The 15,791-nt window shown below is 32.8% G+C and overlaps 3 protein-coding genes across 4 annotated transcripts in view; 1 reads left to right on the forward strand and 2 right to left on the reverse strand.

Moving 5' to 3' along the window:
• The window catches only part of LOC108906727 (probable LRR receptor-like serine/threonine-protein kinase At2g23950), a 20,964-nt gene extending 8,942 nt beyond the window's left edge, over positions 1–12,022 (forward strand). The window contains exons 1-6 of one of the 2 annotated variants that reach the window (XM_018710069.1): positions 5,881–5,970; positions 6,206–6,447; positions 6,502–8,086; positions 8,501–8,656; positions 8,717–8,923; positions 11,710–12,022. In XM_018710069.1, the coding sequence (XP_018565585.1) occupies positions 6,242–6,447; positions 6,502–8,086; positions 8,501–8,656; positions 8,717–8,923; positions 11,710–11,916 (2,361 nt within the window). In that variant the 5' untranslated portion in view covers positions 5,881–5,970; positions 6,206–6,241 and the 3' untranslated portion in view covers positions 11,917–12,022. Of the gene's footprint in view, positions 1–5,880; positions 5,971–6,205; positions 6,448–6,501; positions 8,087–8,500; positions 8,657–8,716; positions 8,924–11,709 lie in introns of those variants that run through there. The other variant, XM_018710070.1, reaches the window with a different exon arrangement.
• Positions 3,670–5,487, reverse strand: LOC108906728 (solute carrier family 25 member 35-like). The gene is made up of 4 exons (XM_018710071.2): positions 5,105–5,487; positions 4,647–4,885; positions 4,363–4,588; positions 3,670–4,307 (listed from the first exon to the last, which is right to left on the reverse strand). Exons 1-4 carry the CDS (start codon positions 5,346–5,348, stop codon positions 4,096–4,098), a joined length of 921 nt encoding a protein of 306 aa, XP_018565587.1. The 5' UTR covers positions 5,349–5,487; the 3' UTR covers positions 3,670–4,095.
• A 1,798-nt stretch (positions 12,023–13,820) lies between the features above and the next one.
• Positions 13,821–15,537, reverse strand: LOC108906714 (E3 ubiquitin-protein ligase MARCH3-like). Its single transcript, XM_018710053.1, has 2 exons — positions 15,260–15,537; positions 13,821–15,210 (listed from the first exon to the last, which is right to left on the reverse strand). Exons 1-2 carry the CDS (start codon positions 15,395–15,397, stop codon positions 14,563–14,565), a joined length of 786 nt encoding a protein of 261 aa, XP_018565569.1. The 5' UTR covers positions 15,398–15,537; the 3' UTR covers positions 13,821–14,562.
• Positions 15,538–15,791: the final 254 nt, after the last annotated feature.

Genomic DNA, 15,791 nt, shown 5'->3' on the forward strand with positions numbered 1-15,791 from the left:
TATACAGGTTCGGAAAGTTCCCATGGTACATCGGCCGTTACGTGAGAGCGATAAAGTAAGTCATAGAAATCCGTGCGATAGACAAGGATGGTTACATTGAAGACGTTTCATAATCTGAATAGTCACTCCCACTTCTAACCCGAAACGGGCGGTGACTATTCAGATTATGAAACGTCTTCACTATAGCCATCCTTGTCTATCGCACGGATTTCTTTGCTTTACTTTGTCGCTCTCATGTAAAAGCAGATGGACCATGTGGATTTTCCAGCCCTGTATACTAAACTACACTACATTTTTGGAAAAATTCAAGGGCTACAAGAATCAAACCATTATTTTACTATTAAAAAAAACTTAGTCAACAAAAAAACAGTTTTTAATTATAACATATTACCAGTCCCTACTGAAATTTATATTCTAGGAAATAAGATTTAAAGTTTAGGAGCAGTCTAGTGTTTGAAACTTGTAGTACTTGTACCTATACTAAACCATACTCAGGTGTGGAATACTCTCGTAGTCTGAAGCTTTCCATTTCCACTATATGCGTATGTATTATTTCTTAGGACATATGGTGCATAATTATTTGAATTGTGAATATTTAAGAAGCCATATAATATTTTAAAATCCCAGATAATTTTCAATAACGAACTGGTTCATTGTAAAAATTAGTTTTTGGCTTATTCGATACGAAAGTATCATTTATTTTCGTTTCTTGACGAAAATGAAATGTTAAATTTGATTTTCTTGATTAAAACAGTACACTAATTAAATTTGCGTAAATCTTTTTATTAATCAATTTAATTTAAATATAACATGTTTTCTAAATACCTACCTAAAAATAGTTAAAAAAATAAAATAAAATTTGACTTGACAATGTCATATCCCTTGTGACAATGGCAATTTTAAGTAGAACATACCTATGTGAAACAATTAAAAAAATAATAAAATGCTGTATTACAGCATATTTTTAATGAAATTAAACATATAATTCAACAGGATGATTTATAACATGTGCAAATAGAAAATTCAAGGTAATAGGTATATGGACAATCAAAATATTTGTAAATGAGTAAAATTATTGATGAAAGCTCAGAAATATTATAAGACCATTAAACTACATTCTTTTTTTTCATAAAGGTTTACTATTTAAAAATGATTCAGTAACGTAGATATGGGGGATTTCTAATCTGTTTCATCCTGTAACTTCAATTCCAGTAGAATGGCAATGGACCCAAAGAATCTAATCAACACAATTTTGTTGATAGTCTTAAGTTGCAAGGTAAAACATCATTTAATTATTTTTTAATCATAAACTTTTATCAACTGTAGTTTACTGGTCTTATTATACGAGTATGATCAGGAAATAAATAATATATATATATTAAAATATATTTATTTTCTTAGGAATTGGGTTCTGGTGTTTGTCGGTTAAAAAAAGATAAAAAAAAAAAAAAAAAAAAATTGAACAATGCAGGCCATTTCCAAATTTAAAATGAAAAAAGATAATATTATAATGTGAAAATATGTCCACTGTATGACGATTGATGCATGTTTTTAAAATATTAACGTAAAATGGTTGTTGTTTGGGTTTTAATTTATTAATTATAACAATTTTAACAATAAAAGCCTTTTGAAAAAGTTCCTGATGAGGAGCGAAACATCAAGAAAGAAATCGCTGCTGTTTTTTATCCTTTTTTTAACCGACTATCACACCAGAACCCAATTTCGAAGAAAATAAATATATTCTAATATTAAACAAAAGTTTCAAGAAGATTTCAATGTTATAAATATATATATGTATTTTAACTTTTTTTTCTTTTATTTAAACTTACAATTTTGACTTCCTACTTACCTCTGAATTTTTTACACACAATGTGAATTATAATTATGAGGAAAAACAATGTATTTTCAACTCGACATTAATTTGTTCTGTTTATGAACTTCCCCACTCACTGCTAACAAGAGATACATATGTAACGCTATACAGGGTGTCTGGTAAGTATATGACATACTCTCGGTGGTGTATAGGGGAGGTCAAATTAACCCTAGTTTGTCAGAAAAAAAAATCCTAAAGTGACCCTTAACGGAGATACAGAGCCCCAAAGGGGTACCCAGCGATTTACCTTTTCGGTTCTAACTTTTGAACCGACTTGTATAATTTAATGATATTTTAATATTTTATGTAGGCCATAAAAGCTCATAAAACCATACTACAGTAGATGTTTTACACTGTCGGGGAAGTCAGGAACAGATTTGCCACCACACTCGTTGGGCCAAAATTTTGGCAAGTATCATTTTATAGATCTGAAAACTGAATTTTTAAATACTTTGGTCATTCCTCTTTAAAAGGTACTCTACATTTGTTCGATAAAATCAGTCGTTTTCGAAAAAATTCAGTTTTTGTATAACACGTTCAAACATTAATTTATTTAATTATAAATTTTATTAGCATGTTATTTAAACAAAATAATATTCAAATAACATCACAACTAATAATTCGTATTAAAATAATAAAATTTGACATTATTACATCTCATTAATGCTTACATGCATCTAACTTATGGACAAGGACAAGCACTCGGTAATTGTGTGGAGGCAAGAAGAAATTATTCTGATACATTTCTAAATCACTTAAATGCAAGGCTGTTAAAAAAAAGCTGTGTTTCTTCTTGTTTACTTCAGCAGATTTTCGAAATGGTCGCCTCTATACATTTCCTTATCCGTCGGATGTTTTCTCGTTGTACTGGAAATAATATTCCAAAATTCTCTCAATTTCGTTGCAATGGTGTGTTATTCTTTTTATCAGGTTTTCCCTGGTATGAACTGACGTCAAATACACAAGCCTCTAAATTTTTTTTTTATCTTTTTCTCGTAACTACGATCAATTCTTTCAAAAGTTGTTCTTCGGTGCAATAAACGTCAATTTGGAAATGTGTCAGAACAAATTCTTCTTGCCTCAATGCCGAGTGCTTGTCCATAAATTAGATGCATGTCAGCATATTCTCTATAGGAACAATGTTCCATTATTTAGTCTTGTATACTCAATCAATCAGACAATTTTTACAAGTATTGGCAATAATGACAAAAACGACTAGTGTTTTATTGTAGAATTCTGATTTATTATTACAATGACGTGTTCTACAAAAACTGAATTTTTTCGAAAACGGCCAATTTTATCAAAACAAATGTATAGTACCTTTTTTTAAAGAAGAATGACCCAAGTATTTAAAAATTCAGTTTTCAGCTCTATAAAATTACACTTGTCAACATTTTGGCCCAACGAGTGTGGTGGCAAGTCCGTTACTGACTTCCTTGACAGTGTAAAACATCTACCCTAGTATGGCTTTATGAGCCTTTATGGCCTACATAAAATATTAAAATTTCATTGAATTATACAAGTCAGTTCAAAAGTTAGAACTAAAAAGGTAAACACTGGGTAACCATTTGGGGCTTTGTATCTCCCTTAAGGGGCACTTTAGGAAAAAAATTTATACGACAAACTAGGGTTATTTTGACCTGCCCTATACACTCATGACCAGACTCCCTGTATATGTTTAAAATACCTGCACAATATCTGCAAATTATGAGCAAAAAATTGAGCATGAATTTACTCATAAAAAATAAATTGCTGACACTTTTTCAAAAATCCAATATTAACATTATTAAATTATATTAATTTTTGGTATGGTATATTTATTAGATATTGATAATACACTGCACCTATGAAAAAAAAATTATGAACATTCTAATCTCTAAAGGGCTTAAATGACCCTTATTGTAAATAAAATTGATTTAGTATTGGCGGTATTAAATAAAACTTAATAACAAGTGTTAAAAATTCTTAAAAAATCTTACTAAGTGTCCTCTTGTTCCAAGTCGATAACACTGACCGCTGACTATTTCCGAGAAAAAAATGCATTACTTTTAAGAGTAGAATCATCTCTTTAAGTATATGCTCATACCCGTAGTTACTGAATATCCTGTATAAATTGATTTAAGTTAATGTTTTTCAACATTTTGAACTAAACTTAACTGTATAGAAAACTTTGTTTAAAAACTATAACTCATATTTAATACTATTTCTCATTTAACAATTAGCTATTCGGTAATTTTTTGCCTAGGAACATATTTGTCGTAAAGTGCTTGCAATTCATCCCAGAAAACCAGACACAGTACGGTATGAGGCCCCAATCTGAGGTACATCGGACCTACACCTTTGTAAAAAGCTGACAATCCCTCAGCTTTGTAGATTTTCGCCACACAGTCCATGTAACTGTGATACAGTTTTCCTTTGCCACTGGCATCGGTTGCTAAAAAATATGAATTCATTTCCCGCAAAAATTTTATTTGTAAAATAAAACTTACGTTGATTATATAGCCTAGTCAATATGAGATCAAAAGGAGTCATTACAACACTAATTGCTACTCCTCCAACCATGCTACCTAAGAAAGACGTCAAAAGAGGTTTATCCGTAAAATATTCGTATGTATATAAAAATTGTTTAGCATATTCGAAAGAACTTAATTGAGAAATCGAGCCAAAGAAGGCTCTTGGTATCGATGCCACAGCCCCGCGAAAAAGTCCTTTTACCTGGAAAATTATTTGAATAAATTCAAATAAAGAAATAATAAATTAATTTACTACATACTCCATTTTGTAAATAGATATTCTTTAATGCTTTCACGGTTCCTTTATGTTGATGTTGATGTCCAACTGCAATAGCTGCAACAGATTGAGACTGGAGATGGGTTTTAATTAAAAATAAGGGACTAGAGAAATATTGACCCAAAATTCCACCTAAGCCACCGATCAGTACACTTTTGTAAAACACTATATTCCCCTCCTTGTCTCTTACGTAACCTCTCGAATCGGCAAATTTATAAAATCCTGGAATATAAAAAGATGTAGTCAAACAATTTTGTTCAAAAAATATAAGGGAGGAAAATTGTGCAGACGGTTCTGTCTTATATTCAAATGTAGATAGACATATAGACAACCATATATACAATCATGTAATTGTAAAGAAACTGCAGACTAAAAATATATTTATTTTTTTCTCAATTGTGAATGTGATGAAATTTTGTTTTTGTAATTACAATTACTCACCTAATCGCATTCCATTTAAAACCAGTTGTACCCAAAGAGCAGGTACTAATCCCTTCTGAAGGGCCAAAATCCCATCGTTCTTGGCCACTATGTAACCAGCATGAAGTACATTTTTATAATATACCGCGTGTTGTCCCTTGGCCCTTAGTTCACCTTGTAACTGCATCCGAGTTTTTAACACTTCCAAAGGATTTGTAAAGAACCCAGCACCCACTGCAGCAGCACCACCGATAAAAAACTCCATATCCTAACCTGTATTTTGTACTGCTCTCTATATTGATTTTACGTATTATTTTGCGGATTATTAGTAAAAAAGTCAAAAATGTTATTTTGTAACCATTACACAATTGAATAATAATAAATTTCTATGCAAATGATGAAACAGTTATCTCATTTTTATTATTATGGTTATCTATCAAAAATCCTTTTGCTTAATCGTAACGTAAACAAGCTTTATCTACTTATAATTATTTTTGTAATATTCAATTTACCGCCGAAACATTGCATTAATTTTTACAATACTATAACCATACCATAACACAGATTTACATTTTCATTTACAAGGTCGATTGTGTAATCATTTCGCAAGGAAAAAATTTACTGAAATTTGAAATTCACCATTCGTTATGAGACTGCTTCCGAGAAAAATTTCCTGTACTGACTACTGACACTGACTACTGACAGTACTGACACGACACGATTAGTATTCCTATGAAATCGTAATAAAAAAATAAAAATAAATAAATTTGTCTCAACTTATAGTTGGATTTTGCATTCGTAAATACATTGTTGACATTTAAATTTGTGCATAAACATAAAATTAATTGTCTATAATATATAATTTTATAATGCAAATTAGTTGTAAAGTTAAGTTACTGGACCTTGTGTATATAAAATTCTGCCATGATTCTGCCACAGACGAATTTCTCTTCTACAATAATTGAAATTGAAACATAACCTTTATTTCATAATTTGTTTCTATCTAAAGCAATTGATTTTGATTTTAAACTACACAAACGTTCCTGAAATTATGGTTTAGAAATAAGGCATTGAAAACTAAAATTTGGAAGCACTAAATGTTTACTTTGTTAATTCCTTTAGGTGCCTGGCCTACATTTTTGATATAATCCAGATGTAATGACTGTAAACAGAAGACAAATGGATCCTTCACTGGAAATTAGAAAACTCTCCCCAAGATACATACGGGAGTTGGCCCAGATACTGGAAACTCATGAATTGTGGAAGAGACTAATGTCAATCATACCAAAGACACTGGAAAAGTTTAATTTCGTGTGTAATGTTACCCTAGATAATCCCCACAAATATAATTCGGAACATTTTAAGTAATGCCTTTTAAAACTTTTTAAAAAGATGGTTTATCAATGGTTTTTTTTTAGGTTAATAGAGAATGCTTCGGAAAAGTACAGGAGAGCTTGTACTGAAATATTGCTGGACGAATGGGGTACATCAGGCAGAGTCAGACCAGCTCTAGGTCATTTGCTGTACCTCTTAACAAAAGCAAAATTGTTTCGAGCTGCGGATTACATTGCTGTGGATCTCCTAAAACAGGAGAAACCTCAAAGACCAAGCACTGGCCCAGAAGCTTTGATCTCAATAGTATTACCTGAGCCTGCAAAACAGAAGGATAATCATCTGGAAGAGGTTGAAAGATCATTGGATCAAATCGGTTACCTTGATTCTGCGTTGATGTTAATTAGAACCAATTCCGAGGAGGCGGCTAGACATCAAAATGTGCCTTCAGTGATACCACAAATAGTTATAAGTCCCGATATCGATGAAGACAATCATGAACCACAGTTCTCTGTGCCACTCGTCGTGCAAAGGGAAAGAATCGATTCAGACATAAATAATGACTCTGATATGATGAAATTTTCGACAGGATCTCAGTCAACAACCAGCCAAAATTTGAACGAAACAAAAAATAGGCCTGAAATATCACAATTACTTAACGAATCACCGGAACTGTCCAATATGATAGAATTTTCATCAGAGACGGTGTCAAGTGGTAGCATCAATGAGATTGAATGTGATAGACCTGAGATTTCTCAGCTGCTTAATGGGGTGTCAGAGTCAAACTTACCAAATTTCGATATGATGAATGAATCTCTCAATGTGAGCAGTGGAGAAAGCTCAGAGAACACCTCTGAAGAAGTTCCTGCTTTTAGTGAACTGCTAACCAAAGAATGCAATTGTACTAGTTCAGAAGAGTTACCAGAATTAAATATAGAATCTTCATATGAGCCGAACATTCCAAATTTGAGTGCTTTGAACAATAGTGTCCAACTCGAAACTTTGCCTAATATATCTATTTTGAATGTGACTGGACAAAGTGGAAGTGTGCATATGGAAAACAGTGTCAATTTCGTGCCTGACTTCGATGCCTTACAGAAAAGTACAAATAATATCTCCGAAGTGTCCTTACCAAACATATCAGCACTCGGACTCTCACTCACATCACGCGCCTCGAGTCCAAGTAAAAGTATTTCAGTGAATATTTCAACACACTTGTTACCGACTACTTTAAACAGTTCACAGAATTCCTCCGACAATTCAACAAAATCACGGCCCTGCACATCGCCTTTACCCAATCTTTATCTCAACACTCTTCTGCCACATTTCACTTACGGTGAGCTGGAAAACGCTACAAACAACTTCAATCCTGAACCTTACAGAAGTATGCAGGAGAATGGTCGGTTTTTAGGCTCTGGCGCTTTCGGCTCCGTTTTCCTAGCGCTTGGATTGCTCGACAGACCTGTGGCCGTAAAAAAATTGGTATTGGAAGATGTGCAGGTAGTTAACATCGACGATACTGTCACTAAGCAGTTCCGGAATGAAGTTGAGGTTCTCAGCAAATATAAGCATGAGAATTTGTTGTCGTTGCTTGGCTATTCTTGCGATGGATGTACATATTGCTTAATGTATGAATATATAACAGGAGGAGCACTCAAAGACAGACTACAGGTACTTCCATTTAAAGTATTTTGATTTTCAACTAATGATATTGTGGGAAACTATGACATACTATACATATGACATACATATGCTCTACAGGTTATATCTCACCCACAATCAAAACATGTTTGTAAATAGACATCGAAATAGCTAAATCCTTTGTTGGTCATCTGATCCGAACTAGTAAGTTCTATGTCTGGCGATTTAGATATTTACTAGATATTTGGGGTGTAATTCTATGCCAGGTGGGGCATAGCCTGTGGAGTTATTGTTTCCCACCATACCATTAGTTATGTAGTTTATTCCGCATAGAATCGACACATTAGTAGGCACCATGCCAATAGCAATGACATTTAATATATGACATAATTTATAGGTTATATCTTACCCACTAGTGTTATTATCCTTTTATAAACTTTGTAGGTAATACAAGACAAGCTCCAGTGGAAAGAAAGATTAAGCATAGCCATGGGCACCGCCAGAGCCGTCTCATATCTACACACGGCGTTTTCTACACCTTTGATTCACAGGGACATCAAATCGGCAAACATTCTTCTTGATTCCAGGAACAACCCAAAGGTAACGGTTAACATTCCGAAGCTATTTTTATCTACTTTATAAATATTTTTGTTTTTGCAGTTGGGCGATTTTGGATTAATCAAATTGTCGCCAAGTCAGAACACAAATACGGCTACTACGGTGTTCGGTACGTCAGCCTACATGGCTCCAGAAGCGTTTAGAGGCGATGTTTCTGTGAAGCTGGATACATTCAGCTTTGGAGTGGTCTTGCTGGAGCTTCTAACTTCTCTGCCCCCCATGGATGAGACTAGAGACGGAAGTGATTTGGTGAGTTGATATTTTACTAAATAAATATATAAAAATAAATATGTTTACTACGATGGCTACTGGTGAAAAAATAATATTTAACTGTTTATTAATTTAAAAGTAAAATTAATTTCAAAAATATATATTTTTTAAAAGACTACTTTATTTATTATTGTTACACTAATATTCTCACTATCACATTCAGTGAGCATGTCATCATAAAAGTTATAGCGAGACGCTGTTATGCCAAACGAAATACACATACTGCACTTGTTTTCTTTTTGTTTTGTCATCTAGGAAAACGCTTTTTTTATTTGTGGGGTTTAATATTTTGTTAAAGATTTTTGTCCATGTTATTATCTTAAAATGTCATTATTATAAATATAAAAATATGTTCTGCAGTGGCGGCTCGCCAGATGATGCAAGTGATGCACCCCTTCACCTAAAATTTCCGTTTGGTTGTGCAATTTAAAATTATTTTTAATTTTATATAAATTTTATAATTTAGGTATAATTCTATATTGAAAATGTATTATGTTTGGTTGTTTTATACGCAGAAATAAACAGAATAGTTGCACGGTGACCGCCTTCTAAAAAAACATTGCCGTCGTTGAGCGCGAACATCAACCGTATAGTATAAGCAAAGTGACGCGTATCAAAATCAGTTTGTATTCTGCTTCACCTTGTAGCATTGTTTACGGCGGTTGTCATGGCAACAAGGCGGCCAACACGTGAGTAAACTACGACATGGAGGAACGAGTGACGCGGAAATTGAAGCAGCATCGTCATCGCCCATCACCTGTCTTTAAACAGTTTATACGATACGTCGCCCAGCATGTGACTATAGCGGCTCTTTGTTAATTAATTAATATTTCTTTTGTATCAAAATTGTAGAAATGTTTCCTATGTATGACCCGGTATGTATTTTATTGGAAACACCATTTTCCAGATGGAAAATTGAGGACGAAAGGGATTTTTTAAATTGCGAGAAACCTATGCCTTCTGTCGATGTGGAAAAAAGGGGAAAGTCAAAAAATAAAGTGTACATTCGGAAGTTTCAGAATGAATGGTATTCGGAGTATAAGTGGTTGCGTGGAAGTGTTTATTTAAAAATACTTTTCTGTATGCCTTGTTTAATTGTGTTTCTATTTTTTATAAAACCTAAATCAAAATTCTTCTCACGAACATCAGTTTTTTGGTAATATTGCAAATGCAAACGAGTAATTCTTGCAGTGAACTACAACAAAATGAAATTTTGACAATGAGAGAGTGGCAATTTAACTCCTGAACTGTTGTTAATTTTCTTTAACTCAGTGGGCGCTACTGTATGTCCAGTGAAATACTTATTGTACTGTGTAAAACTATATATTTGGGGTATTTGTATTATTTTAAATTTAGTATTAAAAAAAGTAAAGAAATATTTATCACCCCTGTTATAGTCTTTCCGAAGTCAGTTGAACATGAATAAAAACGCCTAGCAATAAAATTTAATGAGTTTCATAGGCGCCCCTAAAAAAGTTTTCCGATAAAAGTAAAAAATAATAATTTGTGCATGTGTAGAAAATTTCTATTATATGCTCATTTGGCCAACATACAGTAGAACCCCAATTATCCGTGATCTACGGCACCGAACGTGGCACAGATAATTGGAAAACATGGATAATCAAAACATTTATTTTTTACATAAGAGGGGACGGGGCAATACAGTGAACATGCACAAAATCATTGAAAATGCAATTTAGGTACATTTATTTTAAGTACCTATCTATACTTTATTTTCTCACATATTTTACTTGTTTAAAATGTCGACTTACTCAAAATAGGCTAATAAAATATTTGCAACTTCTGCAGATTAAAAGAGTATTAGCATTTACTTATACAATGGTATTAGCCACAACATGATGTTATACGGTCTTTACTGAACAAAAACAAAATAACGTGTCACCACAAATTTCTAGACATTGCACGGATTATCCACAATTAAATTTTGGTTGACATCAAAAAACATTTACATTTTCATTAAAATATATTACTGCTCGGCAAGAACCAACGGGAAGGTATGAACATATCCATGCCAGGAAAGAATGAAGAAAGATTGTTAGTTTAGGTTAGAAAAGTTATAAAATAAAAATAATCAACAATAAAATAATTCCGCATTGCTGCACTGCTAGGCAATTTGTCACCTGAAATTTATGGCTGGTCGGCCAGTAACGCTGTGCTTGTGCGGCGTTTGCCCGCACTTTCTTCAACTGGGCATATATATTTCTACCACCTCCACGTTTAGTTCGACCAGACCTGTATATGGGTATGATTAAATAAATATGGGAACGAATTTTTCAAATATTTCAATGCCGAGTTGTTGCGTAGCAACTGAACCTGGTACATACTAGCTCTTTGATCTTCAATTGAGATCGGAAAGACTATACTTTGTATAGTACAAAATCACCAGTTATAATAAATGGTATATCGTTTCTTTATACTTGTATTATATTTCAGAGTGGTGTCTTGAATCAGTCTATATTATTTATGTCATTTGTACAATTTACTCATAGATCTTAGACCTAAACACAGATTGTGTGTTCCGATGTTTTAAAATTGCTCCCACTTGGATTAACGGTAAACAATAACCTCTATTTTATTTTGTAAATTTCGTTTTAAATTTTTTCATCACAATAGTTTTCTATTTAGAGCTGGAAATAATAAACAGTAAATCCAATTTTCCATTAATTTTAATTATCACCAGCTGCCACTGTCTTAGTAAACGCTAAGTGATATTTTTCTATTTTAATTTTTGTTTTCCTCTTTAGGTTACTCATATTGAGGATAAATGTGAAAACGACGACATAATACCTTTATTAGACCATGGTACTGGTTCGTGGCAAGAAGGTGGAATTAATTTTGCTGATGAACTTTTTAAAATATCTCTCAAGTGCCTTGAAGAGAAGAAAAAACGACCAAATATGGTAGAAGTTACTGGAATATTGGAGGACCTTTTAAATAAATTATCACTATGAATGTGCACTTTTCAAAATTTTTCTCCTCCGAATCTGTTCTTTGTTGCTTCGATATATATTTTAATATAAATATTTTATATTATTACGTATGTAATTGCACCACCCAAAGGAATTTTAAATAAATAATATATTTTGTTATAAAAATGTGTATTTTTTCTCAGTGTAGGAACAATGTTTATTACTAATAATTCTAAACTAATTTCTTGTTTATTTATTATTTGATAGTTCAATAATTATTTATGTGGCATGTTACGTTGTTATAATTCTTGAAAGTGAAAATATCAGCTTAAAAATATGCCATTTAAAAAATAAAATGTGTGTCATAAGCAGAACAAGTGTACAGCTGTTACAGATAAAAATACACTTACATTGTCGAAGACAGTGGCTAACAACAGCAGTGGTTTTATGAAAGGGTTTCCACAGGTATCCGTGTGATAAGTGGTAATTGCTTTCGGCAGTTGTCTTCGAACAGCATGTGATGCTTCCCAATACTTGCAAAGCATTATACATAACGCTGTCGTGTCATCAGGCAGACGTCTATAGAAAAACATTCATGTTTAGTCGAGCTGCTAGTGTTGCTGCCACTGCCTGTCGTTGCCATCAGAAACGTACTTTAAGTTGGGAAATACGACCTAAGGAAGAGATCCGCCTCGGAAAAATGAGAAAAGTTCACAGAAACGTGTCCTAAAATCCTATCAGTATTCTTTGATATCAAAAATCTAGGTATGCAAAGGATATCTAACCTCACATACAAGATTCCTAACTGACATTGCAGGAAACAACATTATCATGGGCTGCATGCCCCAACAAGCATTGAATTGCACCAGCAATATCTAGTAAATAGCTTTCTTATAATTAATACATAATTAGTGAACATTATAATTTTAAAATTAATAATTATCTAAATAAAAATAAAAAATGGTGTGTTTAAATATTATGAATATAAAAACACATACTTGACAGTGAAATTCAAAAATTTATTGAATTAGCCAAAAACATTTATAATAGAGTAAAAAATGTTAGAACTAAGGATACCTATGTATTTTTAAAAGCCACTACAATAATCCAGTAGATTTAGCTCTGGTGGTTGAGTAGGCCNGCTTCCCAATACTTGCAAAGCATTATACATAACGCTGTCGTGTCATCAGGCAGACGTTTATAGAAAATATTCATGTTTAGTCGAGGTGTTAGTGCTGCTGCCACTGCCTGTCGTTGCCATCAGAAACGTACTTTAAGTTGGGAAATATGACCTAAGGAAGAGATCCACCTCGGAAAAATGAGAAAAGTTCACAGAAAGGTGTCCTAAAATCCTATCAGTATTCTTTGATATCAAAAATCTAGGTATGCAAAGGATATCTACAGACAAGATTCCTAACTGACATTGCAGGAAACCATTATCATGGGCTGCATGCCCCAACTAGCATTGAATTACACCAGCAATATCTAGTAAATAGCATTCTTATAATTAATACATAATTAGTGAACATTATAATTTTAAAATTAATAATTATCTAAATAAAAATAAAAAATGGTGTGTTTAAATATTATGAATATAAAAACACATACTTGACAGTGAAATTCAAAAATTTATTGAATTAGCCAAAAACATTTATAATAGAGTAAAAAATGTTAGAACTAAGGATACCTATGTATTTTTAAAAGCCACTACAATAATCCAGTAGATTTAGCTCTGGTGGTTGAGTAGGCCGTGTTGGTTTTACACAGTCTACCCACTTATTGGGAAATGTCATATTTAAATATTTATTCGATTAATGATTAATTATGTTTGGGGAGAAGTAAAAAGTTTTGTGTATGCCATTCCTATATTAAGGATTACCCTTTAAAACATAATTGAAGAAGGATGTGTTAGGATTCAACAAAAACCAAAAATCTTCGAATCAGGTTTGTAGAAAGAAGGGCTCAAAAGTGTGTACAGAGCAAGAGAACATTTTGAATGCCTTTCTCAAAGTTACAGTTTATTAATTTTAATACACATTTTGGTATTTTAAAGGACAAGAACACCTTGTCTAATTATTTCTTTCTTTAAGAAAATAGTATCACTGTTGCCAAAAAGTGACACATCATTTTAAAAACAATCATAAGTTCTATACTACCCCCCAACCGCGCCCTTGATGAGGTATCCAAAATATTTCCCAACACAAACAATGAATTATTTCAAGCCGGCCAGATGATACAGCTTTCCAAAATTATAAAAGAAAATGGGGTGGAACATTTAACACCCTGTATCTCAATGAATTTTAAACCACTTGTTATTATGGGACTTTTTTTCTGATTGTTATGAGGTCTGACACCTTCCCAGATATTTCCCACTTTGTCTAACATTCGATATAGAATTTTTTGGAAACTGTGATCATATTAATCCAATATGTAAGATTGTCTTAACAGTGTCTTAAAAAAGATAATTAATATATTAAATTTTACATCCGAGCTTCGAATACTTGTGATGCGCATTTCTCTGAAATCAGAAAACGCTTGCTACTGGTCAATCTGACCTCAGATCTTAGTTTTTGAAAATGCTGTATGTATAAATTACAGAAATAAACAGTTTAGAGCAATCTAAAACCAATTTTCTTATAATTAATTTTTAATAATGAATAAATGTAGGGGAATTGCAAACTTTTACATTCAAACTATGCTTTCAAAACTGGTACCCGCTCTTGCGTCATCTTCGACGATAACAACAACATGGTCACTACGTTTTACTTCTTGCTGATTAATTTCTTCCCCTGATACAGTAATAGCAGTTTCATTTTCTCCCTCGTTTAAATTAGGTACAGGCGTGTTGGGGTGACCTGTTAGGACTGTTGATGGGGTTCCCCCAGTAATATTTATGGTGCTAGGTGGTATGTATCGAACTTCACATGTTCTTTGCCACCAATTGTACCACAGCCTGGCATGCATTCTTATCACAGAGTACACCCACATATAGTAGCCGATAAGCATTATACCGATCATGATGAGCAATGAAATTGAAGTCCATCGTGCAGCAGGTAAGCTTGAGAACTTTTTCTGGTTGTAATACTCAGATGAGAATAGGCAGACATAAGTGATTACGATAGCCAGGGGAGTAATAAGTGTGCATGCTATTACATCACTTCTAACTCCTTGTCCTCCCGAAGAATTTGTGAAGCACCACCTACAGATCGATTCTCTTGAAGAGAATCGTGGCGTTCTCTCTGTTTTAAACTCCTGGTGACATAATTCACACGTTGTTGTGTTTGATTCTCCCAGCCAAGTCTCCAGGCATGATCGGTGAACAAAAGCTACTGTACCCTAGAAATTAGTAATAAAATACATGTTTGTTTTGGGTGTAACAACTAACTTTGCAACGACATGGATTTATGAGTTCTTCTTCTCTTTCGTTATCGTAGCAAATGCGACATGCAACAGAAATTATAGAAACTTTTGGACCTGGGGAATTAATAGACATTTGCTTGGGTGTCTGAAATTCTTCTGACATAATCTATCTCGTTATTTTTAATTCAATGTTAACATAATTCAATTAAATGGACAAATAACATATATTTTTTCCTCGTTTTTAATTTGAAGTCGTACTTTGTGCATTTTCTAAATTTAAATCATTTGAGGTTAGACGTTTGTTTCGAATTTTGACAATATGACAATTTATCCTTGTTTACAAAATACGAGTACGTTCAAAATACAGTTCAATGTTTATCATTACATTATATGACAAATTGTTTTCTGCTTAGTTTTACTGAAGTAAATATTAATTATTTCTACAAATTATAAAATCCAAACACATATTATACTAATAATTAAAAAAAAGTTAAGGTTTCGCCACAGCAAAATAAATATCTGCTGTGGTTACGCCATCTACTAGCGGCTTAATTAAA

Source organism: Anoplophora glabripennis, unplaced genomic scaffold (assembly GCF_000390285.2).
Source record: "Anoplophora glabripennis isolate ALB-LARVAE unplaced genomic scaffold, Agla_2.0 scaffold187, whole genome shotgun sequence".
NCBI classification, from domain to species: Eukaryota; Metazoa; Arthropoda; class Insecta; order Coleoptera; family Cerambycidae; genus Anoplophora; species Anoplophora glabripennis.